The following is a 26,471-nucleotide window of genomic DNA, read 5'->3' as shown; positions in this document are numbered from 1 at the left end:
TTGGTTCAGGCTAAGTCCCTAATCAATTAACATGTGATCTTGGCCAAAAAAAAAAAAAAAAAAAAAAAAAAAAAACAAAAAAAACCTTAGATTCTATGCCTATAAAATGATAAATCTACCAGCTTCCACACTGCTTATTACATCATAGGGTTTCTAGTGAAGATCCAATTAGATAACCTGTTTGGAAAACTATGAAGGCCTAACAGACACATATATGGAACCATTATCATGCTAATTACCATGTAAAAGGAAACTATTAATCCGCAAATTCCCCCATTCCACCCACTCCACAGAGCCACAAAATTGTACCTAAAGAACAACCATATTGCTGTGTTGTTCATCTTCATTACCTACCTTCACACAGTCCATTCTCCAAAAGTCTATATAATGACATGTAAAGATGAACTAGCAGAAGAATAAATGTGGCAAAGTAGATAGCAAGAATTAGGCCATTTAAAATCTTTCCTAAATAAAGAGTGCCTGCCCTAAACTCCATGATTCCCAACAAATTCTCTGAAATCTTTAATTTCATGATTTCAGATGCTTAATTAAAGCATTCTTTTCCTTAACATTTAATTAAGACATAGGAATATGTTTCATCTTTGTGACTTTCTATTTACTATACCATCATCACTTTTTACCAGATCATTCCAACTGGGCTTAACACCGCTCCCTAGTGCTTTTCCTATGACTGAGAAGCAATTTCCTACATATCCTTATTGGGCTGCAGAAAGCTGTGTATGGTTCCTAAATAACTGAATTCTCCCTTAACTGTCACAGTTCTCAGTTCTTGACAGATAGTCTGGTTTCTATGCTATGCAAGACAGGTTCCTGGCTGCCACTATAAGTTGTATGAATATAGCTAGACAAGTCACTTGTGGTGACTTGGGACTCTGCTTCCATATTTATAAAAGTGGTAACTACATTAACTTTAAGGATCTTTCAGGTTGATCTTTCTCTTCAGATCAAATACATCAATGCTGTGACTAAGGGACCCCCAGAGAACAATCCCTTCATAGTTGCAGCTTCCAAATATTCAAAACATTTCTCGTTTCTGCCCTAGTCCTCAAAGGATAATCACAGCTACTGTCAAAGAGATAAGAGATATTTTAACAGCATAATTAAAACCTACAGTTTTAGAGTCACTGGATTCGAGAAAGGAATCGAATCAGAGGATAACTGAAAGCCACATACAAAAAAAACAGATTACACATGAATATCCTATTTCCAAAAATTAGTCTAATTTCTTACCAGGTTATCTCCTGTGGTGGGGATCAATCTCAGTACACCTAACTTCTGTCATTTTTAACTTAAAATACCAGAAATGTCAAATTAGCTTTAGTACATCACTCAATTGCAGTCAATTCTGGGGATGTTGAATTAAGAGGCCTGAACAGAGTTGGGGGAGGGGAGCAGAATAGGGATGTGGTAGCAAAGGAAGAGCCTCGATGGAAGGGTTTCACTTCCAGGTAAGATTTCACCCAAACAGTTAACTTATATAATGTTTGAAAACCAGAAATCCAGTAACGAATGATCCACTCAAAAACTATATACAAGAACCTTTGCTAGGCACATAGAGGAGATCCACAGATAAATTCAGGGAATTGAAGAGACTATTAGTAAGTATTCTAATCCAGTAACACCTGACTTTGCTTGACATGGATGTGAGTAGCCTGCCATCCCTCAACTGGATTCTCTACAGCACCTGGTCTCCAGTGTAGTCTGAAAACACAGTATTAAAAGAAATATATCCAAACATTAATACTTAGGAAATATGCTGCCTCATGAGTGATACAGAATGACTTAGGAATTCAGAGGCTGACTATCCAGGGACTAACTCCCCATCTGGCTTTAGCAATCAGTGAAGACTTACTGGGATTAGTTTTGAGCAGGGTCTTGAAAGATAAGAATGAATCTGTTTTAGTTTACCTGTTGGCCCTCAGAATATATGTTTTATTTATATATGAGCATCACTTATTGGAGAAGCATGCTCTGAAATAAGGGCAAGGATCACCATCACGAAGCATGCAGAACATCAAGTTACCAGTTAACTGCAGTCTGCAACAGCCCTTCTTCACTCATGTGATTTCCATGGTCTCAGGCATTACATTAGTGCTCATCCAACTACAAAGTTTATTTTTGTTACAATAACCACTAGTGTTTTATAGAGATGTGCTATATAAGTGGGAGGAAACAAAACAGCTTCTTTAAAGTGAAAAAGGAAAACATACAGGGAGTCTCCCAGATATGCCTTCTGTGAAATACCACCATCCAATGCAAATGGCTATTCCCTTCCAGTTGTCTAATTTTACCTTCCTCCAATTCCATCTTGCATGTGATGAGCATAAATGACTATAGGTTGGGATAATACACATTGCGATGATTTCCGTTGTGACCTCATGGGGAAACTGCTTTGAAATGTGACTTTAGATTATTAACACTTACATAAACACAAAGCTCTTATACATGTCTGGGTTTCAGGTAAATGCAAAAGGTAAATGTTGAAAGATTAGTAAAAGTCTCTATCCTCGAACCCTACAAGAACCAAAATTGTTTCCAGTCAAACTTTTAAACAAAAAAAATTTTAAAAATAAAAATACAAAGCTTTGGAATGCCATATGACCCTTTTTAAATATATATTTTGTAGTAACACCTACAATCACAGAGGGTTAGAATATAAAGAACTTTACACATTTTACTGCACCCTCCAATTTTAAATAATATGCAAATCCTACTTTTGTTGTAATACAGTGCACCCTCATTCATTCTAAAAAAGAAACGACAGTAACAGCACTGTTAAAGGACAGTTATTTGAAAAGAAAATACAAAGAAAGCCCAACCCAAATAAAGGATACATCGCCTTCCCACTAGTGTTACTGGTAACTTCTAAAGCTCTAAGCGGTGTAATTTACCTTTTCACATACAGAGTTATGATGCTTCTGGTTGTTAAGGCAAATTATCTCAAGTAGGAGGGAAAAAAACCCATTAGCTATATTGGGCCTACCAATATATCACACAAAGTAACAGCAAAGTCAGTCTAGCTTCACATAACTTGGTCAAACTTGGTAGAAACCAAGAGAGGGTGAATGTGAGAGCAACCTTACTATTGGCTAGACTAGAGAATAATAAGCCATAAAGGTTTATGAGCAAAAGGGAAATAGAGTCAAGAACACCACACATCTCCATTACACATCTCTAGCTCCTTTCAATATTCGCACTGAAAGAAAATTCTACTTCTCTCTCCATGCGTGTTTTTCTCCTTTACAATATAAATTATTTCCAAGCCTGGCTGGCACCTCACTCCACACCCCAAGCCAATGACATAAAACATTTTTTCCAATTAGAACCTATAGAGAGATACATAAGCCCAAGGATTTTTTTTTTCTTTTGAATTAGGCATGTATGTTCACCTCATCTAACACTTTCCTCTTGGCTACCTCTCTAGAGAGTGTGAAAATATCAACATCCGGTGGCCCACCCCCACCCTCTCAGTAATGCATCGCAGAGCTTAGGCTCATCCCTCTCCTTCCCTTTCAGTCTCATCACCTCTGAGAAGCTCATCGAACACCACTTCCCACTGCTCCCCCCCCCCCCCCCATATTCATGGCCGAGCACGACGTTCTCGGCATCCTTCTTCCAAGGAAAGGACTAGCAAAAAAATGAAAGGCATGCTCGAGAAGCGAAAGCCGAAGAAGCCTGCCCAGCTTCGGGGCTGGCCTTTCCCCACCCGCCTCGGACCGGTAATCGGTTCTCTAAATCCTGAAACCAATGGTCTCCACGCTCTCCCCACCCCCAACCCCCTCAGAGATACTGCCGGAAAATGAAAAGGCCCGGGTGAAACGCGAGGCTGGGTCCTCCCTACAGAAGCCCGTTGGCCCCGGCCCCCCGGGCTGGAGTCCCCGGGGAGGATGGAGATCGCGCGAAGAGCGTCGCACCCCCCCACCCCCGGCCAGTCCCGGGACCCTCCGCCTCACCCGCTCGAACCCCACAGATGGGCCCGCGACACCCAGGCCCTTTGCCGGCAACCCCTCCCCGCCCCCCGCACTGCAGCGGCACCCGGGGCGGACCCCACGCCGGCCTCACTCGCACACACGCCACACACAAAAGCGCCGCGGCCGCCGCCTTCCCGCCCCCACAGCCCGGCGGAGCAATCAATGAGGCGGCCGACCCCGCGTCCCCTCCGTGAACGCTCGAATGCGGGGCCCGACCGGCAGGGGCGGCGGCGAGGCTCACCATCGCTCCGCTTGATCTCCACGTAAATCCCGATCTGTATCTTGCCGAAGTTGGCCGTTGCCATCACCTCATCTGGAGCAGCGGCGGCGGGCCGAGGGAGGGGGACGGGAGGGCGGAAAAGGCGGGGAGGGGGCGGGGTAGGTGTGGGAGGGGGAGCGGTTGCCCGCGGCCGCGCCGGCCCGGGCGACAGCGTGAACGCGAGACGGGGCCGCGAGGAGCAGCGGCGGGGAAGCAGGCGGAGGCCCCGGGCCTGCAGGCCGGCGGGAGGACGCGCACGCCGGGGCGTCGGGGTGAAGCGAGGGCCGGGGCCGTCAGGCGGCGCGGGGGAGAGTGGGAGGGCCCGCGCCGCCCGCCCAGGAGCCGACGCTGGGGAGGCGGGGCGCCGCGCGCCTGCGCAGAGCACGCCTCCCGCGTCTCTTCCTCCTTGGCCAGCCTTTCCCTGCTGCCTCCAGGCGCCCCCAGCGCAGCTTTGCGGCCGGGTGGGAGGGCGTCGGCCTTGGCTTGGCCGGCCCTGGAAGCGGAGCGCGCGCGGCGCGATCTCCGAAGAGCCAGGATCGAGTTTGATTTCGGCGCGCGGCCTGGAAGAGGCGGGAACCCGTGTGCTAGTGCCTTCCTGTCTCTCTGGCTTCCATGACTTGGCCCCGTGGCCGGAATGAATTAAGGGCCCTGTGGTTTCTGAGCTTTCTGAGTGTATTGTAGGGCTGAGGGATGTGAATTTAGGGACCGGCCATTGACAGCACGGGCGTAAGTGTATCATCTGAGTGTCATCTGTATGGCCACGTAGAGGTGGCTGGCCCAAGTAAGGTTTCCCATCTAGTTATGGTAAAGGGGAAGAAAAACCTTTGCGGTGTCACCCACCCTAAATCAGAATGAAGATCCGCTTCTTCATGGCCTTGCCTTATAAGCTAGCTCATCGCCGTTCAAAAATAAACCCAGCCTCCTTGACTATTTCCCTTATGGTGCATCTGAAGCAGGTGTCCAGTCTCTGCTGTGGGTAGGATTCAAGACTTTATTTGCTCTGGTCAATAAAGCCAATAACTATAATTCAAGGACAGAGGGCAGACACAGAAGGTTGACTAAGGAATGTGCCTTTTCTGCAGAGTCACTTGACTAGTCTGACCACATCAACATGTGAAGAGTAAGACTCCCCACCCTGGGAGAGCACGAAGGCTCTGTGGACCTGGGATAAAGAAATTGTTTGCAGCACCGCGTACAAACCTCCAACCTGTGACTTTAGCGTCTAGTGTTGGGACGTGTTATGGAGGAAAACACACTTGCCTTACTTTCTCAAGTCATTGTTAATCTCTCTGTAATAATAACAAAATATACAGTTTAAAACTTTTTTAACTGGAAGCTGAATATGTATGTTAAGTGCCTATGTGCATATATGCACATACCTAGAATTTTCAACCAATGTAAATAATCAGGTTAAATAGACCCTAAAGTTTCTTAATTTCATTTTAAAGTAGGAGTAATTTCTATGAAAAAATAATAATACTGGGTAGACAACTTAGAAAATAATATCTGCTTTAACATTCCAAAAATGGCATTACTGTATATCTCACTTCAGGACCTCTTTCAAAATAAGCTGACGAAATCAAGATTTGGTTGTTTTTTGTTCTTTGTTTTAAATAATCTTAAGAGTGGTATCTGAACTCTTTGGGTTCTGTCTAGTAGAACTCATTCTCTGATGTCTCAATGACTGAGGTGTAAAACACCTATTTATTTGCTTGCAAATGCTTTACAGAATGCAAAGGAATCAAGCTATCCAGCTTTTAAATTTAAAATTGCTTCATAAAATATGTTTTATCATGGTTGCTGACACATACCTTGTACCCTGTGGGTTATGTAACTAAGAAGTCTAAACCTTTAATCCATATACAAAGGTATTTTAAAAATAGGTACATCATCCTGCTTCATAAAAAAAAAAAATGTATGAGACATGCCACATGTTGAATATAAAAACTTTTACTTTGTAGGTCATATCCAAAAGGCTTATGTTTTTTGGTACATCCCAGCATATGTATTTACCAAGACTTGCATCTTGGGCTTTGTGTGAAAGTAGCCTCCTAAAGAACAGTCATCAATAAATGCAACATAGCTACGTTTCCATAAACATCCTAGATCAAGAATTCTGACTCTGGCTCAGGCATAAGCAAAATATATAACCCTAATGAGAACAGTAACTGGCACATGGTAGACACTGACATTGTTTCAATAAGTTGACTTGTTAAACTGCTCTGAATCTGTTACCTCTTAGAACAACCTGGAAAAGTATTTTCTCAACTGCAGAACGTTTTCGTGATGGTCAAATAAAATCACAAAACATGACAGTGCTTTGACATTTATAAAGTACAATACAAGTTTAAAAAAACACATAGTAAGACCATCCTATAAAAAATAAACCACTACTCTACTATGATCCTCAAGTCACTAATTAGAATGTTATGTCCAGTGATATAAAATTGAACACAGTTGGCATCGGCTCTCACCTTCATCACTTCACATTTGGCAGGAGAGCAAGAGCTTGATAGATCTGTCTATACTCTTTTACCCACTCCAGTCCCTCCTACCTTAACTGGCAGAGTAACTTGCTCAATAATCATTTCTGTCAAGTCATAACCTAACAGGAGTGGCTGCTGTTGACCTATTCTACCCGAGTTGATAAACTTTTTTTTAAAAAGTCCAGTGAAAGCAATCTCCTTATTATGCTTGGATTTCTTTTAAAAATTTCTCTGCCTTGGGGTCATTAGTACACACACCTTAAGAGATTATTCTAAGAAAGAGGCTCTTAAACTAGTGAGTTTTGAGGTGGCAGCCAGCACTCACCTTAGCCAGTTACCTGCTCCTTTGTTGGAAGAGCAGAGGCACAACTTGGCTCCAGTTTTAGCTTAGATTATCCGTATTTGATTACATCTTACTTGAAATGTCCCGTTCAATATCTGCATCTATACTCAGTTATTTCCACAGTTTGCGGATGTAGGATCAAATGGAGAAAACAGGTAGTGTTGGCAGAAACTGTCTTTGATTTTGGTGCTGTCCACTTTTGCCCGAAACTTTCTTGTAGACTTTTTGGTTGTCAGTGATTCTCATTCCCCTGAATTTACTCAGATTTAAATTATAATTAAACTGGTGTAACTTCACTGTAACTCATTTTAGTCCTTATGAATACATTAAAAAACACCTCGGAGATATAAATCCCAATTTTACCTGCTCTAAAATATCATTCACTCTTTTCTTCTCCACTGGATTTCTCTCCAATGCCTGCAAACATGTTCAGGCAATTTTCGGGGGTGGGGGGGCGGGAATCTTCTCTTGATCCTTCACTTCCTATTAAATTCCATTCTATTTTTCACTTTCCCTCCCCCGCCAAATTCTCAAATGAGTGCTCTAAATACCCACTGTCTTCATTCCCCATCACTCATTTATTTCCTAAGCCCTAAATCTGGATTCAATCCTCTACTGAATTGTATTTTTTTTAAGTCAACGATTACCTTCTAATTACCTCATTCAGTGGATATTACTATCTTTATTTACCTTGAACTCTTTGAAGAATGGTCTACCTACTTTCTTCCCTACAACACCTGCGCATTCCTGCCTGTTTCTGCTCCTCTGGTAAATGGCTTGCCCTTCTCTTTTCTTTCCATTTAAAGCCTTTCCATCTGGCATGGCACAGTGGAAGTCCCCCCTTCTTTATGGAGCTTTCTCTTCTCAATCTAATCTATAATGACTGTCCTATCTGAGTGATTCTCCCCTAGTCATGATCATCAGAAGGACCTGAGAAACATTTTAAACAAATACAGAGCACAAACTTTACTCTAGGGCCTTATGGTTTAAAATCTCCAGTGGGGACCTTAATGGGGCCCACTTTGTAAATCTCATCAGAAGATACTGAGGTGTAAGTGCAACTGGTTGAGATCTATTGATTATCCTGAATCCCCATAATTTAGTATTTTCTGTACATTGACCATTTAGGGACTATGTACTGAATTGATTTTATTATTTTCCTTGTTCACCTTCATTATAATTCTTGTGCTTATACTTTTTGCTAGTGTATTGCATTGGATTAATGGTAAGCTGTTGGTGGACAGCTAATGTACAAAACCTTTTGAGGTACATATTCAACTCAGGTCTATATAGAAATATCACATGGGGCGCCCGGGTGGCTCAGTCGGTTGAGCGTCCGACTTGGCTTAGGTCATGATCTCGCTGTCCGTGAGTTCAGGCCCCGCGTCGGGCTCTGTGCTGAGTGCTCAGAGCCTGGAGCCTGTTTCGGATTCTGTGTCTCCCTCTCTCTCTGACCCTCCCCCGTTCATGCTCTGTCTCTCTCTGTCCCAAAAATAAATAAACGTTGAAAAAAAAAAATTAAAAAAAAAAAAAATAAATGAACATTAAAAAAATAAAAATAAAAAAAAGAAATATCACATAATATGGTGTCATATTCAATTATTGTCTACATTGAGATATTCCTAATCCTTATACTTATTATTGTAATTTTTGCTTTAATTTCAATTTACATGACTAACCCCTCTCAAACAAAGGAAGTATCGTGGCTTTCCCTTATACCAGATTTTCAGTAATTTGGTAAGTATGAACTCAGAAATAACAGGGAGTCTTTTCACCATTTGTAGTAAAGTTAAAAGTTTTTTATATTAATAAAAATTAATGCAGGAACTTAATAAAGTCTTATATATCACAGAGCATTGGTGATATAAACCAAAATGATTAATGGTGTGCTACTCATCCTCATTACATAGTTTAAAAAACTATGAGCAGTGTTAGTTTTCTCAGTGTATTCAGTCCAAATCAAGCACAACTGGAAAAAATGGATTTCACTGAAATATTCCTTGTTGTTAAAAAAGAACACTTGACTTTTTTTTTTCATAATGCTTTAAGCAAATTTATAGAAGGCAAAGTTTCCAATAAATATTAAGCCCCAAAACATGTCTTATTTTCCTAACCTTTGTTAATATACACACTTACTTTTGATGGCTGTTTGAATTTCTTGTTTAAATTGAAAATGTATGTTGTATACCATCAGTGGAGCATAGCTAGGACAGAGTGAATATATTTTCCAACTGTGGAAATACATTGAAGACATCTTTACATCATATTTCTTTAATGTTTATTTCTGAGAGAGAGAGAGAGAGTGAGAGAGAACAAGAAGGGGAGGACAGAGACAGAGAAAGACACAGAATCTGAAGCAGGCTCCAGGCTCTGAGCTGAGCCAGACTCCAGGCTTGAATCCACGAACTGTGAGATCATGACCTGATCCAAAGTTGGACACTTAACCGAATGAGCCACCCAGGCATCCCTACATTGTCGATTTAATTTTCTGTTAAGAGATTTTTTTTGGTTTGATTCATTTGTTAGGACTATTTCAGTGTGTTTTATAATGTATAAACACTTGTAATTTTTAATAGCTACATAATATTTCATATATTTCTAAATCATTTTCTGTTTATACATTCATTGTATTGTTGGGCTGTCTTCAGTATTTTACCGATATAAAATTCTCAATGTGAACATCTGTGTAAAACTTTTCGGTTGTGGGCAAATTCCTCTAAATGAAAATATCAGGTACAAAAGAGATTACTTAAAATGCAAAAGAGACAATATCATCAACTTCCTAGAATAAAATCTAAATTCTTTTTTTTTTTAATTTTAGAGAGTGAATGAGGGAAAGGGGCAGAGGGAGGGAGAGGGAGAGGGAGAGAGAGAGAAAGAGAGAGAGAGAGAGAGAGAGAGGGAGAGAAAGAGAGAGAAAGAGAATCTCAAGCAGGCTCCACACTCGACACAGAGCCCAATGCAGGGCTCGATCCCATGACCCCAGGATCATAACCTGACCCAAAATCAAGAGTTGGAGGCCCAATCAAGTGAGCCACCCAGGTGCCCCTAGAATAAAATCTGAATTCTTTACAGAGCTGTACGTGATCTAGCTCCAGCTATGTCTCCAACCTTATCTAGTACTATTCTCTAGCTCACTCTGTTCCAGCCTCACTGGGTTTCTATTTATCACTTAAAATTATCAAGTTCTTACCCAGATCAAAATTGAGGCTTTTACTCAACTTTTCATTTGACTGGTTCTTCTAATCTTTCGGCTCTCAGTCACAAATCACCTCCTGAAAAAAGTTTTCTTAACCTTACCCTACCCCAACTTTACTGTCATATCACCCTATTTCTTTTTTTTTTTTTTTTTTTTTTTAATTTTTTTTTAATGTTTTATTCATTTTTGGGACAGAGAGAGACAGAGCATGAACGGGGGAAGGGCAGAGAGAGAGGGAGACACAGAATTGGAAGCAGGCTCCAGGCTCTGAGCCATCAGCCCAGAGCCCGACGCGGGGCTCGAACTCACAGACCGCGAGATCGTGACCTGGCTGAAGTCGGACACTTAACCGACTGCGCCACCCAGGCGCCCCATATCACCCTATTTCTTACCACAACCTGCAATTACCTTGCTCCATTATTTATTTTTTGTCTGTCCCCTCCCCCACTCTAAAGTAAGCTCCTTGGAGGTAGGACCTTATCTAATATTCTTCAGTATATTTTTGGCACATAGAACAGTACCTAAAAACACAGATATTCAGCAACTATTTGTTGAATAAATGAAGGGAAAATTTGATAACTGCATTATATATCGTCAAATGTATAGCCTTTGATTTGATAGTCTTTTCTCCTAGTGAATGATCTAAGTTGATATTTCCTCATGGATATAACCCAGAAAATCAATATGTAATATGTCATTCTTCTAAACCTAAGAAATCTCTAGTAGATATAGATTATCACATATATAATATGTGCTCATAAAATTGTTTTTAATACAAGAGAGTATAAAGTAAAATGAGAAGGAAAGCCCCCCTTCCCTCCAAGTTCCTTGGCCTGGGAGGAGCCCCTGTTAATACCGTAATAATCTATTAATCCTCAAATTGTATCAGGCACAAAATTCATGTGGTTGATTGTTAGGCAGAGTCTAGGGTCCTGTCACCAGAGACTGTGATTTTGTAGATCTAGTATAGTAGATAAGTAGTACATCTTAATATGATCTAGTAGATAGTAGATATAAAAGACATCAAGAATAGAAACTGGTTACATATGAAACATGGATCATAAAGGACAGTGGTATGTGCACTTTTCTGATTCCTAAGAAGGGGGGACACTGTCGGGGCACCTGGGTGGCTCAGTCAGTTAAGTGCCCGACTCTTGATTTCGGTTCAGGTCGTGATTTCACTGTTCATGGGATTGAGCCCCCCTGCCCCCCGCCCCATTGGGCTCTCCACTCGTGGCATGGAGCCCACTTGGAATTCTCCCTCTCTCCTCCTGCCCCTCTCCTGCTCTCTCTCCCTCTCAAAATAAATAAATAAACATTAAAAATTTTTTATAAAAAGAATGGAGGACAATGTGATTACCAGATGTCGGAATGTTTCTGGTGTACAATTACAGAAAGTAAAAAGTAGTCTCTACAAAAATGTAGTTTGGGAAACAATAGCCAGGCAAAATGGAAGTCAAAGAATAAAAAGATAACTGATAATTTAGAGAAATATATTAAAGAATACAGCCTCAGAAGACAAGATTTTGTTGGAATTATTATTCATGTTTACTCACTAATGACATTTAGATAACCTTTACTAACTCTTAAGGCAAATGGTGAAAAAGTAGGAACTTGCCCAAGAGAAGAAAGCCCCCGGAAAATACAGAAATAAATCCTCAGGCTGACTCCATGAGTGTTCAGTTGATCTAGTTCATGTTTTTACTGTAGTGCTGACTTCAAAGGAAACTCCCTGAAACTTCACAAATACTGACTTCTTTCAGAAGCTGGTAATATGAAGCAAAACAAAGTTTCCAACAACTCAGTTGTGATGAATTGTACTTGAGAACAGACAGTTCCTGTTAGAAGTAACCGTACCCTATCATGTAAACCAGCAAGCTGTCCTGGATCACCACACTTGAGAATTTCAGGTTTGTGTTTTCTAAGTTTTCTATTCTAAGGAAAGTCACTCTTTACAATGGCCATCTCTTTGGAACAGAAATCACAGGCCTTACCTGTGAAGTAGGTATCATAATATTCAGAGGTGTGTGTGTGTGTGTGTGTGTGTGTGTGTGTTTGTGAATGTGTGTGTGTGTAAGAGAGAGAGAGAGAGTGAGAGAGAGACAGACAGAGACATTAATGAATATAAACTATAAAAGGAATGATTTATACTCCATAAAAATGACAACCGGAAAGCTTGGGTGGCTTAGTAGGTTGAGCTTCTGACTTTGGCTCAGGTGATTTCACTGTTCATGGGTTTGTGCCCCATATCCAGCTCTGTGCTGACAGCTCAGAGCCTGGAATCTGCTTCAGATTCTGTGTCTCCCTCTCTCTCTGCCCCTCCACTTCTCGTGCTTTGTTTCTCTCTCTCTCTCTCTCAAAAATAAATAAACAGTAAAATTTTTAAAAATGCGCAACCATTTTTTTCTTACTGGATGATATAAATATGTAATAACTAGTGAATCTGCTGCCCAAGAACTCTTTCCAGTCTGTTTTTGGAACTGAGAGTCCTGAAGATTGAATACCTGCAAAATTCTCTTTGAGAATTATTCACTTATTTATTCAACAAATATTTACTGAATGTCTGCTATGTGCCAAGCATCGTTGTAGGTGTGTGGGATATATCAGTGCACAAAACTGAGATCCCTGTCTTTGTGCTACTGTTATCTTACATCCTACTAAGGGAGAGAGAGAGAAAAACATAATAAATAGATACATAAATAACTGATATAGCATATTAGAGAATGGTAAGCACAGGGAAAAAGGAAACAAGTAGAGCAGGATGACAAGGATCAGGAATGTTGGTGGGCAAGATAGTCTAGGAGGGTAGGCAGGGCCAGGCTCACTGAGGTCGTGAGTTTTGAACAAAAATCAGAAGGACATGAAGGAGCTCAGTTCTGTGACTGGGAGGGGGGCTGGCGAGGAGAACTGCAGCCTTAGTGGGCAGCTACACAAAGGCCTGTCTGGTTGGTATGGGGAGGAACAGGAGTGGGCAGAGGGGGTCAAGCTGTGATCCAGCCCCAATAATAGCTGTGGCCAGAGTTATCTTGAATTAGGCCAAAATGACCAGGCCTTTATATTCCCACAGTGATGTGTCACTGGATGTGGGCCACCTTGGAATGGCTGTGAACTTGAACAAGGTAGCTCTCGTCAGCTGAGGGGTTTGAGAGCAGTGGGCTGTCTACTGACATCATTCCCAGCAGCCTTTATTAAAGGAACCGCTGGGAAGTACACCTCGGCATCAATCCCAGGGTGGGGGTGGGGGTCCTCATTCCCAAGGTCACCTGTGGTCCACGAGTGCTGCTTCAGCATGATTTCAGCATTCCAACCTCCTGGAAGAAGGGAAAGAAGTAAAAGGGAATATCCTTGTGGTTGCACGCACTACTTCTGCTCACAGTTTATTGCTAGAATCTAATCATATTGCCATCCCTAGCTTCAAGAGAAACTGGGTTATAGGTTTTATATTTTATTTTATTCTTGGTGGTCTAGGATAGCAAACAAACAAAAGGATACCGAAGTATAATAGTCTCTACTACTATCATATTCCCCATCTTTGTTGGGAAGAGAGTGTGGCTTCAACACACATGACTACAAATGGAATGCAGTCCTAGGAGCTCACTCAGGATTTTGTACTTTGGAGCATTGGGGAATTGAGAGATAGTACAGAAACAACATTCTCTTGAAGAGCTTATAGCAAAGAAGCCTTCAGGGGAGAAGGATAACCAGCAATTATACAAATGAGGTGTAGAACCTGTGAAGTTTGGAAACTGACGTGATCAGATTTGTGTCTACAAGCTGGTAGGGTTTGGAATCAGTCAAGTGGCATTAAGGCAGCATAAACTACTATGGAACTGATTCCTTCTTGAAGTTCTCCCTTGTCTTGCCTCTTCTGAGTGTTCAGTCTTCTTTACTGGCTTTTCTTTCCAATTCTTGACCCTTTAATGTTCTGCCTGGGTTCTGCCCTAAGTCCTCTTCTCTTCTCATACTCAATTACATTGTATTCTTTCCTTTGTTGGGAATATGATGATCTTCAAACCCAGAAATATGTCCATCTGAACATCACCATTTTATTGAATAGGATAAATGTGATGGAGTACAAACATTAAAGATTTTATTTTTCTCCCTTCTCTGTCTTCAGTTGTGCTATATCAGCTCTCCCTTAGTAGGTAGGTTCTTCCTAACGTGTCAAAAAGATCCCACAGCTTGCTGGACACTTTTGGTTGAGTCCACTTAAAACTCTAATCACATCCTTACTTTTCCGCCAGCCCAGGCTTGACCCAGGGACAAAGGAACTTCAGAGTCAGTTCTTTTACTCTTTCTCCCCTTTCTCTTCTAATTCACTGGATTGGAGATCACTAGGAAGAAAGATAGAATTTTCTGTGGAAGACCTTTGGCTCTGTCTAGTCCTGTTCTCTATAGCTGGATTCTGCCAAGGTTATGGCCTCTGCCTTGTAGATGGTGAGTGAGGTTTTTTCTTGTTACTTCTCAGAGTCACCTTGGCCCCCTCTGATGCTAAGGACCTCTTTCAGCCTCTTCTCCACTTAATGTTTATGTCTCTCCCAACTGTGGGAGCTAGTTTTGCAAGCCCTGTAAGGCTATTGTCTCTGTGTCTGCTAATACATTGGGAGGGGAAAATGGATGTCAAGTGAGAAAGATGATTAAGGGCAGCATGGAATCCATAAGCTTGAGAAGCAACTCCACAAGGACAGACAAAAACCTGTCTCTGACCTTGCCTCTGACCTTGGTGATAAGGGTATCTTGCAAAGGCTGGGGCTCATCAGCACAGAGCTAAACAGACTCATGGGGACCAGAAGTAGGAGGAACTGAAGGAGGATCCACGGGAAGATTGAGCAGTTGTAGACCCTGCAAATCTCTCAAGAATCTTCCCTGTGGCCCACTGTACCTGGAAACATACAAGAAAGTAAATTCTAGGAAATGTTCCACCTTGCCAGGATGATAAATTAAAAAGTCATCACGCACTGGATAATCTATATTAGGCAAGGTGGTCTCATTGGTGAGATGACATATGCACAGCAACTGAAGCGAGAGAACGGGTCAAGAGAATAAATGAAAGATAACCAAGAGATGCACAGGCTGTAAGGCCATAACATCAGGATGGAAGATTCTGGAGAAGAGACAAACACAAGACAAAGAAAGGGCAAGATCAAGGTAAGTGTCAGGAATAGTTGGAACTAAGGCCTTAACATGATCATGGCTCTATTCCTGATATTCTGTTTCTCTCTGTGTCAACTTCATGCTTTTTAAGACTGGTTTTCTCCACCTTGTGGAAACATGGTCACTGATAGCATTTAAATTATACATCTTATTAGTTCAGCCACCAGAGAGAAATGGTCTACGTGTTTTCTGTGACAGTTCATCAAAACATTAGGAGGAAATTAGTCATTGGCCTAACTTGGGTTAGTTGCCCATCCCTGGACCGATTATGGAGTCCAAAAGGATGTGGTATGGTATTATCTGTTCCTCCATAACAAATTACTCCAAACTTTAGCAACTTTAAACAACAGCGAGCATTTTTTATCTCACAGTTTCTGTGCAACCAGAACTTAGGAGCAGCTTAGCTAGGTGGTTCTATCTTAGGCTGGAGCTGGGGAAATCTCTGATGAGGCTGCAGTCAAGATATCAGCTGCAGCTGCAGGCATCTGAAGACTTGACCAGGCTGAAGGATCACTTCCAAGGGGACTCATTTACATACCTACTAAGTTACTGCCAGCTGTTGGCAGGAGGCCTCAGTTCCACATCGCGTGGACATCTTCACAGAGCTGCCTCATTGTTCTCACGGCAACGCATCTGGCTTACCCCAGAGTGAGTACTCCAAAGGAGCGAGACAGAAGCTGTAATATTTTTTTCTGTAAAAAAATTTTATGTTTAAAATTATTTTAATTTGCAGGAGAGTATAATTGCTATACACATTATAAAGCTCAAATACTTTCTCTGATTGAGATATGGAAGTCAGACTCTGGTTTTCTTTACTATTCTAACTATTACCCAGGTAAGCCCTATTTAGTGTAGGAGGAGATGACACAAGTGTGGGAAAGCAGGAGGTGAGGCTCACTGGAGGTCAGCTGCGGGGCCACATACAGGGCACTCGAACTGGCACAACCTGTGTTAGGATTCTAGACTTTGCGGCCAGAGTGGAAATGGAATATAAATACGTGTGAGAACATTCAACTCCCTTGAGTGAAGGAATTACTACTATACGCATGAAGAAGGTGAAAGAGAAGTTTCTAGAAAAATTGGGGGAAGATTGCTGGGGGAAAAACTATTGTCTGTTACTAGTGAGAGTGTTAGTAATTCCCTTGTTCATACCTTGCTCATACCTTGCACTTCTTTGGTACCTCTTGGTACTACATCTCAATTGTTCATTTACAAATATTTCACTTTTACTAGATTATAAGATCTCTTCCTTCATATTTCAGTCTATATCACCAAGTACATTGTCTGGCACCAAGCAGACAACCAAAAATGTGTGAACTCAACTGAACTCAACAGACAGAGGATATGAACAAAGCTCTTAAATAATTAAGGGCATGTTTAAGGTGAACACAAACTTAATATCAAATCTCAAACTAGAAGGTGCTTCCCAACACTTGAAAGACATATCCTTTAGATGAAATGAATTAAAGACTGATGAAATTTGTACCTTCAAAAGGTAGAACAAGGTAAAGTATAAATAATTTATATGTTAAATATTAAATAAAGAAAAGTGTCTTAAATAAATATTAGTTAGGACTCATATTTGTTGGTGCAAGAAACAGATGCCCAATGACACGAGCTTAACAATAAAAACAAAAAGTAGATTTATTGGCAAATAATTGGAGTAATTAATGGAATCCAAGAGGTGCCTGATCCTCAAGAACACAAGCACTAGCTGGAGCACAAAAGGAAACTCAGAAATTCTTCTCCTTGGGACCTGTATCTCTGCCCCTCTTACCACATCTCCTTTACTTTCTCAGGGCAGACCAGCTTTCTTGTTTGCAGTCTACATGTCAGTAGGAACAGTTCCCAAGTTAGCGTATGTAGTGTAGCCACTTATGTTTGCTCCTCTCAGTTCCAGTTTTAGAATTTCTGAGGAAGGAATCAACAGGCCTGTTTAAGGCCAAGTGCCCTCAAGACCAACTGATCATGCCTGGGAACAACGTCATGTTACAGGAATATTGCAAAACCTTCTGCAACCTTACAAATTGGACAAAGGGGTGACAGTAATTCCTGGAAAATAGTTTCTGGGTAGACAAAATCATAGGTATGTGCGCAATGATGATTTAGATAAGTTAAGGGATGACATATTCATTATAAAACATGAAGGTTGTTCAAGATCCAACAATAGTTCCTGGGGTTTGATAAGAAATCACAAGATAGTCTCAATGGCACTGTAAGAAATGACTAGTCGGAATCTTGGTCCAAGACAAGGTGGCATTTCTCATGCTCTAGTCATTTTATCGCAGTATCATCATGGCTATAGTGAAAGCACTGTCTTCATTGCTACATCTAATGAAAAGGGTTTAATTAAGATTTTAATTTCCTTTGCTGACATGCTGAGGAAGTTTTCAGAAAAGATCAACTACAGATTACAGCTTTAACTATAGTGTTTAGCCATAAAGGAGGATTCAGATGGCTTTTGTAACACCTACCTCCTTGTAGGACTTTAGTGACAACAGTAGACTTGCTAATAGCTAACTTCGGCATCCGGGAGTTTAATGCTTATATTTAAACTCAAATGTCTTCTGACACTACCTACTCTTTTTGTCTAGTGTACTTTGGCAAAAAAGACAGTGTTCTCTAAAAGGTGTAAAAACTTCCATTATAAATGTTGTTATTATGGTAAAATAGAAAACTTAAAACTACTGAATGTGAAGGCATAGAAGATTACGTTCCTAATCTAGTTTTTAGAAGAAATAGAAATCACGGTCAGAGTGAAGTTATCTCTGCGAAACATTACCATCCTTGTCTGGGCTGCTATAACAAAATGGCAGAGACTGGGTAGCTTATAAACAACAGACATTTGTTGTCTCACAGTTCTGAAGGCTGGGGAGTCCCAGATTAAGGTGCTGGCCGATTCGGTCAGTAGCTGGTAAGAGCTGACTTCTTAGATGGCTGTCTTTTTGCTGTAAACTCTCATGGCAGAAGAGGCATGGGAGCTTTCTCTGGTCTCTCTCATAAGGACAGTGATTCCATTTATGAGGGCTCTGCCTTTGTAACCTACCTAATAACCTCCCAAAGACCCCCTCTCCTAATACCATCTCCTAGTACCATCACCTTGTAGGTCAGGATTTCAACATATGAATTTGGGCAGAACACAGACATTCAATGCACAGTAGTTACTATTACACGAATGGCTTCTAAGCAGCAGGGATGTTGTATGTGTGTCTTGAGGGTGGTGGGGAGACTGGGAAGAATGAAGACTATTCTTAGATCCCTTTTTCAATTCTGCCAAATCCATATATTCTATTTTACTATTTATCATAGTCTATATTCACCACTTCTTTTGGGCTACAGAGTAGGGGAGGGGCAAAGGGAGAAGGAGAAGGAGAGGGAGAGAGAGAATCCCAAGCAGGCTCACGCCGTCAGCACAGAGCTCGATGTGGGGTTCGATCTCATGAACTGTGAGATCATGACCTGAGCCCAAATGAAGAGTGGGATGCCTAACCGACTGAGCCCCCTACATTCACCACTTGTTAGATGGCACCACTGAAGTCAGCATTACAACCAGGGAAACATGATCTCAACAACATGAGTGTTCTCTGCTCCTTTCTGCCTTTGTGTGGTCTGAGGTAGGAGGAAGCATAAACCAATCTCCTCCACTGCCTGTTGGATTGGCTTGCTCATTTCCCCCCCTGGCTTCCAAGTTCCCTGGTTTCAGGCTTTTTCACATTGCTGACTATGACTTATGCTCTCAGTTCTTTCCATCAAGGTCTACCTTCATCTGCAGTCTTGTCATTCATTTGGTTTCCGCTTTGATTTCAAGTGTTGATGTAATAATGATCATCTCAAACTCATCAATGCCAACATTTATAGCCAATTATAACTATGCTTCTATTTCCTTTTTTTTAAGTATTTATTTATTTATTTTGAAAGCCAGAGGAGAAGGGAGAGTATGCACGCATGTGAGAGAGAGAGAGAAAGAGCAGGAAAGGGGCAACAAGAGAGGGAAAGAGAGAATCCTAAATAGGCTTCATAGTGTGAGCTCAGTGTGGAGCTCAACGTGGTCCTCAAACTCACAAACCCTGAGATCATGACAGGAGCAGAAATCAAAAGTAGGATACTTAACTGACTCAGCCACCCAGGTGCCCCGATTCTATTTCCTTTAAATAATCAATGGTCAACTCCTAAAACTGAGTTCCAGAAATTTTGGCAGAATTACATTTTTTCTATCTTCTTTTTCTTTTTTGAACCTTCATTATCAAAATGTCACACATTTTATAAAATCTGTGTGTTCTCTCCACTTGTGAATATAATATTTAAAAATGAATGATAGACAAAGTAAGTGTACTCTAAGCTTCTGGGTAATTACCCCACCCGGTGTCTAGAGTCTAGATGAGAAAAATTATAAAGCTTTTGTCAGTCACATAGAGGGACAGACAACCAAAAAGGAGGTAGGACCATTAAATTCTGTAAGACTCTACACAAAGATGGGGAGACAGAGTCCCAGACAAAACTAGAATTCACTTGTTTGGACCTGCCCAGCATTAGTCATTTGTCAGCCTGATTATACAGTAATCAAAAGCTTAGCAGTAACAAATTACATAGTGTTAAGAAATCCTTCAAATGGATTTGTCCCTAAATTCATGGCTTTGGTTGTGTCATTATTTTTGTAGCATTTATGTTGTGGTTTAAATTAATACTTCACTATGTTCTATGTTTCCTTTTTAAGCATGTTCCCCCAAATCCCTCCAAAACACTTTCTGAGTTAAGAGTTTGCCCATGGAACAAAGTGAGTTCTACACAACATTTGCTAAGTGAATGAAGATTAAATGGGACAAAATTTTAGCTCCTTTAATCCAAGGGCGCTTAACTTTTTTTGTGTCCAGACCCTTCTGGCGGCCTAATGAAGCCTATGGACCCTTCTCAGGATAGTGTTTTTAATGCTTAAAATAAAATAAGTAAGATTACAAAGGAAATCAAATATATTGAAGAAACAAAGTATTGTATTTTTGAAAACTGAGATAAAATAGCACATAAGTTTCTTCATCAACCCATTAAATTAAATGATCATGCCCAATAACTACCATATTTTCAAAGTCGTGATGAATATAATGATACATTGAGATATCTGTAACAACTGTAATGAGATATGAAAGTATCTGAAATTTCTATTGGTGACAGTGTCTGTGCTAAGGTTTCTACCCTCAGATGTTGCCGGCATCTGTTCCATGACCCTGGGTTTGTGTCCTTTGTTTTCTGGGCCCCAAGGCAACTCTACTTGTGCGCAGAGTCTCTCAAAGTCTCTCCTAAAGATAACCTTTCAGACTTCTGCTTTTTGCTTTTCGTTTCCTCTAAGCAATTCTCAAAAAATCCCGTATTCCCAGTCTCTCAAGAGGAAAAAGTGACACTTGTCACTGGCCACTGACATCTTAATAGAAAATGTAGAGGGGTCAGTAGGTAGCAAATACATTTTAAGGTGAAGCTTGTAACAAACTCTTTTATCTAAGACCTGACCCCAGTTTAAATATTAAAGATATTCCCAGGGTTCAATTCTAAGCAGTCCTCATTTTTCTCTATAATCTTTAATAATGCCCAGGCTTGGTTTTCCTAGGTTCTTCATTTCACTCTCTGCTTCCTTCTTTGGAAAGCTGGCTCCTGCTTTTTATGTTGTCTTTCTCTTGGTCGGAAGACTATTGTGAATAGCCAGTGTGATGGTTAATTTTATGTGTGAGCTTGGCCAGGCTATGGTATCCAGCTGTTTGATCAAACACCAGGCTAGATGTTGCTGTGATGGTATGTTTAAGGTGTGATTAACATTTAAATCAGTACACTTTGAGTAAAGCAGATTATTCTCTATAATGTGGGTGGGCCTCATCCAACTGGTTGAAGGCCTTAAAAGAAAAGACTGAGGTCCTCCCAGGAGGAAAGAATTCAGCCTCCAGACTGCCTTATGGATTCTTCTCAGGGTCTCTAGCTGCTGGTCTGCTCTACAGATTTCACTCCTGCCAGCCTCCACAACTGTGTGAGCCAATTCCTTAAACTATCTCTCTCTCTTTCCATCCTAATGGTTCTGTTTCTCTGGAGAACCTTATTCAGATTCATCGCTCTTTATTTGGGCTTCTCCTACCCTTATGGGATTTGGACCTTTCCCCACCAATACCTATATCTGCCTGACCTAAACATGACTTTTGTCATTTCTTGGAATATTGCACACTTTATTTTCCAGCAGCCCTTGCTGGCATCAGTCTGCAGCAGCATCAATATTCTCCTAACCTTCTCCCATTATTTTTGATTCTCCTCTGTCTTCTTCTCAGCCTGAGCTGGTGAGGTCCCAGAAAGTCTTATGCCTGAGTCTGGTTATGAGAAGAATTTTGTTGCTTCTAAATATACCTCTCAATGCTCTCAATATGTCATTAATCCTAACTACTAGAACAGGGATATTTTCTCTGGTAAATGAACAGATTCATAATCTGATTTTCAATCTGTTTCTTATGAATTGATTAGTAGGAGGCAGTCATCTAGGACTAGTGCATTTATGATTGAAGTAATGAAACAGACTTTCCAAAATCAACAAGGTTGAGGGCCATGGCAAATTCGGTAAAGGCACTTATGTTAGTTTCCTAGAGCAGCTGTACCAAATTACCTCAAATTTGGTGGCTTAAAACACCAGAAATGTATCCTCTCATATTTCAAGAGGCCCAAAGTCCAAAATCCAGCACTTCTCTCCAGAGGCTTTAAGGAGGAGCACTTCTTTGCCTCTTCTGGCTTCTGGTGGTTATTGGCATTCCTTAGCTCCCTCTGCTTAGGGTCCCATCACTGCAATCTTTGCTTCCGTCTTTACACCCTTATCTTCTGTGTATCTATGTCGAATTTCCCTCTATATTTATCATGCGTTGGCATTTAGAGCCCACCCATACAATCCAAGGTGATGTCGTCCTAAGGCAGCATTCACAGGTTCTGAAGATTAGGGTGTGGACAGACCTTTGGGGAGCCTTTTTTCAACCTACCACACACAGCATCCTTTTGCAACAGCCACCTCCCTCTTTGACTTCTTTTTAACTGCAAGAGTACTTTCTCATAAAAGTTCTATCTGCAAAATGCAGGCTGAGTTTTTCAAAACGGGTCAATATAACATGGAAAATACACATGCCACAGAATGGGGCTGGAGAAATACCCTATCAAGTCAGAAGTTTTACCTCCACATTCTAAGCAGATTTCTTTGCAGGTTTTATGATACAAGGCAGAGATTTGATAAGAAACTGACCCTGAGAAAGCTTGCCATACCAAATGCATCAAAACAAGGCCAAAGGGCGCACCTAGGTGGCTCAGTCTGTTAAAGCATCTGACTCTTGATTTCAACTCAGATCATGTTCTCCGGGTTTGTGAGATTGAGCCCCATGTTGGTCTCTGCACTCACAGTGTAGAACCTGCTTGGGATTCTCTCTCCCCCCTCCTCTCTGCCCTTCCTGTGCTCTCTTTCTCTCTTTCAAAATAAATACATAAACATTAAAAACCAAAAAAAGGTCCAAAAACCAGAGTGCCTGTCATTTGACTTCTGGTGACCCTAATTATTCACAAGATCATGAAATCCAAATGTATAATTTCAGGTCCAAGATGAAATCAATGCTCTAGTAACATAATGTTTGTAACACTATCAATATGTTGGCTAGAAGTGCAAGAAAGAACTCAGAACTAGTTGTGATTGATTAACACTTGGCAAAAGAATTGACATTTACCGCGTGAAAAACACCGTTTGTATGAATACGTGTGATTATATTCAATGAAAGTTATGGCTTTGCCTTGAATCATTACTTTGCATGTGAAAATCTGATTTCTGTATCCCACTTTTACTGACTGACACCTATACTAGTGAATGCTCATATTCTTGGGTTGTGTGTATTAGTTCCCACTTCAGTTTTGGGGAGAAAGTTATTTTTCCATATACAGGGTTTCCCTAGAAGATTGCTTTGGCTATTAGAGGGTGCTGTTGGTCAAGACCCTGAGAAAGCATGAAAATTTTTTTCTGATAGTAAAAGCAATAGCACTCTAGCAAGTATTACTAGTGAGAAAATGCTCTGACTAAGCCTTCACAGATGTTCGCCCTTTTTTTTTTTTTGGCTGTTATTTTGGGTTCACATTATCAGCAGGAACCAGAAGTATGATTCTCTCTTGACCCTCAATTTTAGCAGGAAATGTACATTGAAGAAGCATATGGATGGGGGAAATAGGATTACAAAATACCAGCAGCAGCAGTGTAATCAACGCGCTCAACAGAAGATATTTTCTTATTTTAAAGTATCCCTGAGTCTTTATTTCAATCCTACAGCAAAATTGCATTCTCAAACTTCTTGGTTTAGAGAAGACTCAAAGGGTGGTCTGTGTTGCCCAGGCTTTCTCAGCACACAATATAAGACACTGTGTAGGAGAAAATACATTCCACATTAGGCCAAGTGACTTCCCTACTAGTTAAAGAATGAGGTGAACTATATTTCTCCTTTGATTGAAGCAGATTAGACTTTGTTGTCAAGCACGATGGTTATCTTTAAACCTCATGCACATGTTCTTCAATATTTTATTCCTAACGTCACCTGAATTTGTATTTGAGTGTTTTTCCTACAGTACAACTCATTTTTATAACTCTCAGAACATCAAAAAACTTTGAAATGATAAAAGCAAAGAAATACTTCTTTGTTCTCTTCTTTTTAATTTTTTCCTGCATCAAAAGTCCTTTGGATTTTTTTTCTTGACTTTATCTGAAGGTAATATGCACACTCAAGTACTAAAGAGAATTGTTGTAAATGTGTCTGCATTTGTGGTTTCAATCAAAAGAAAGAGACCTCTGAAAAAAGATTACAGTATTCTAAATTTCTTGCCAAGAAGAAACATTGTATGAATTCCAAATTCATGTTAGTTACCTACTACAAAAGCCTTATCAAGCTAAATATCTTGTGAATCTGTATCTATATCCCATCTGTATATCTATATCTATATAACATTTGGTGTATTGACAGACTCTTATCTGTTACATCAGCAATTCAAATTTGTGCTTATATTTAAGCTACCCAGCATGCCAACTAAAGGGTTAGTACTGTCATTTTGGTTTAATGTACGAGGTGATGTTCATGGTTTGGAATAGGGATAGCAGAATTTCACGGATGTCAACATGCTCAGATGATTAACTCCTCAAAAAAAAAAAAAAGATTCTGGGTAACTATTACATTAGGTTGACATGATAAGTTTATAAGATTATAATCCACAGTTATTGTTATGAATCTTTCTAGCACTCTCTCCAATATAAAAATAATATACCCAGGAATCAGGAGACTAAATAGTATACTAGGAAGAGTATGGGCTCCCCTGGTAAGGGCAACAAAAGCAAAATTAAACTATTGGGACTATACCAAAATAAAAAAGCTTTTGCACAGTGAGGGAAACCATCAAAAACCAATCTACTGAATGGGAGAAGATATTTGCAAGCGAAATATTCAATAAGGGGTTAATACCGAAAATACACAAAGAACTCAACCCACCCCCAAATAATCCAATTAAAAATGGACAGAGGACCTAAACAGTAGTTTTCCAAAGAAGATATACAGATGGCCGACACATGAAAAGATGCTCAACATCACTAGTCATCAGGGAAATGCAAATTAAAACCACAATGAGTTATCACTTTACACCTGTCAGAAAGGCTAAAGTAAAAAACACAAGAAATAACACATTTTGGCAAGGACATAGAAAATAAGGAATACTCGTACACTGTTGGTGGGAATACAAACTGGTGTAGCCATTGTAGAAAGCAGTTTGGAGGTTCCTCAAACAATTAAAAATAGAAATACCAGGGGTTCCTGGGTGGCTTAGTTGGTTAAGTGTCTGACTCTTGATCTCAGCTCAGGTCATGATCTCACGGTTCGTGGGATCAAGGCCCATGACGGGCTCTGTGCTGATAGCACAGAGCCCACTTGGGGTTCTGTCTCTCTCTGCCCCACCCCACCCCCTTCTCAAAATAAAGAAATAAGCTTAAAAAAATAGAAATACCATATTCCACTACTTGATATTTAACCCCCAAAATGAAAACACTAATTCAAAAAGATATATGCACCCCTATGTTAATTAATAGCAGCATTTTTTACAATAGACAAGATGTACAAGCAACCCAAGTGTCCATCCATACATGAAATGGATAAAGAAGATGTAGTATGTACACACACACACACACACACACACACACCCAAAAGAATATTACTCAGCTATGAAATGGAAAGATATCTTGCCATTTGGGATGACATGGAAGGACCTGGAAGGTATAATGCTAAGTGAAATAAATCAGACGGAAAAAGGAAAATATCAAATTATTTCACTCATATGTGGAATTTAGGAAACAAATGAACAAAGAAAAAAAGAAACAAACAAAAACCCTGGACTCTTTAACATAGAGAACTGATGGTCACCAGAGGGGAGGTGGGTGGAGGGGACGGGTGAAATAGATAAAGAGGATTAAGAGCACACTATCATGATGAGCACTGAGAAATGTAGGGGCGCCTGGGTGGCTCAGTCGGTTCAGTGTCTGACTTCGGCTCAGGTCATGATCTCGTGGTTTGTGAGTTCGAGCCCCACGTCGGGCTCTGTGCTGACAGCTTGTGGATTCTGTGTCTCCCTCTCTCTCTTCCCCTCCCCTGCTCATGCTCTATCTCTCTGTCTCTCAATAATAAATAAATGTTAAAAAAATTGAAAGAAATGTATAGAATTGTTGAATCACTATATTGTACACTGGAAACTAATATAATACTGTATGTTAATTATAATTGACTATAAAAATAAAAATAATGCATTATAGAAATGAAACGAAAGTGAGAAGTAGAAACATATTATGAAATAAAAAGGAGAATTTAAAATACATCATGAGATTCACAAGGGAGCTAAGTATGGAATATAATAATAGGGGTTAGTATGTTTTACAAAGAAGATAGGATATGACAGTCCTTCAATACACATACTCCTTGGAACAACTGGACTAGATATTCCTCCAAGATTCCTTTGCTAAATAAACTGA

The 26,471-nt window shown here is 40.5% G+C and overlaps 1 protein-coding gene across 4 annotated transcripts in view; it reads right to left on the bottom strand.

The window, feature by feature from the left end:
* KIF2A (kinesin family member 2A) overlaps window positions 1-4,620 on the bottom strand; it is a 67,314-nt gene extending 62,694 nt beyond the window's left edge. For 2 of the 4 annotated variants that reach the window (XM_045494317.1, XM_045494318.1), the window contains exon 1: window positions 4,234-4,620. In XM_045494317.1, the coding sequence (XP_045350273.1) occupies window positions 4,234-4,297 (64 nt within the window). In that variant the 5' untranslated portion in view covers window positions 4,298-4,620. The remainder of the gene's footprint in view (window positions 1-4,233) is intronic. The other 2 variants (XM_045494304.1, XM_045494310.1) reach the window with 1 other exon arrangement.
* Between the last annotated feature and the right edge of the window lie 21,851 nt (window positions 4,621-26,471).

This window comes from Leopardus geoffroyi, chromosome A1 (assembly GCF_018350155.1).
Source record: "Leopardus geoffroyi isolate Oge1 chromosome A1, O.geoffroyi_Oge1_pat1.0, whole genome shotgun sequence".
Lineage (NCBI taxonomy): Eukaryota > Metazoa > Chordata > Mammalia > Carnivora > Felidae > Leopardus > Leopardus geoffroyi.
This window is presented reverse-complemented; position numbering and strand designations above follow the sequence as displayed.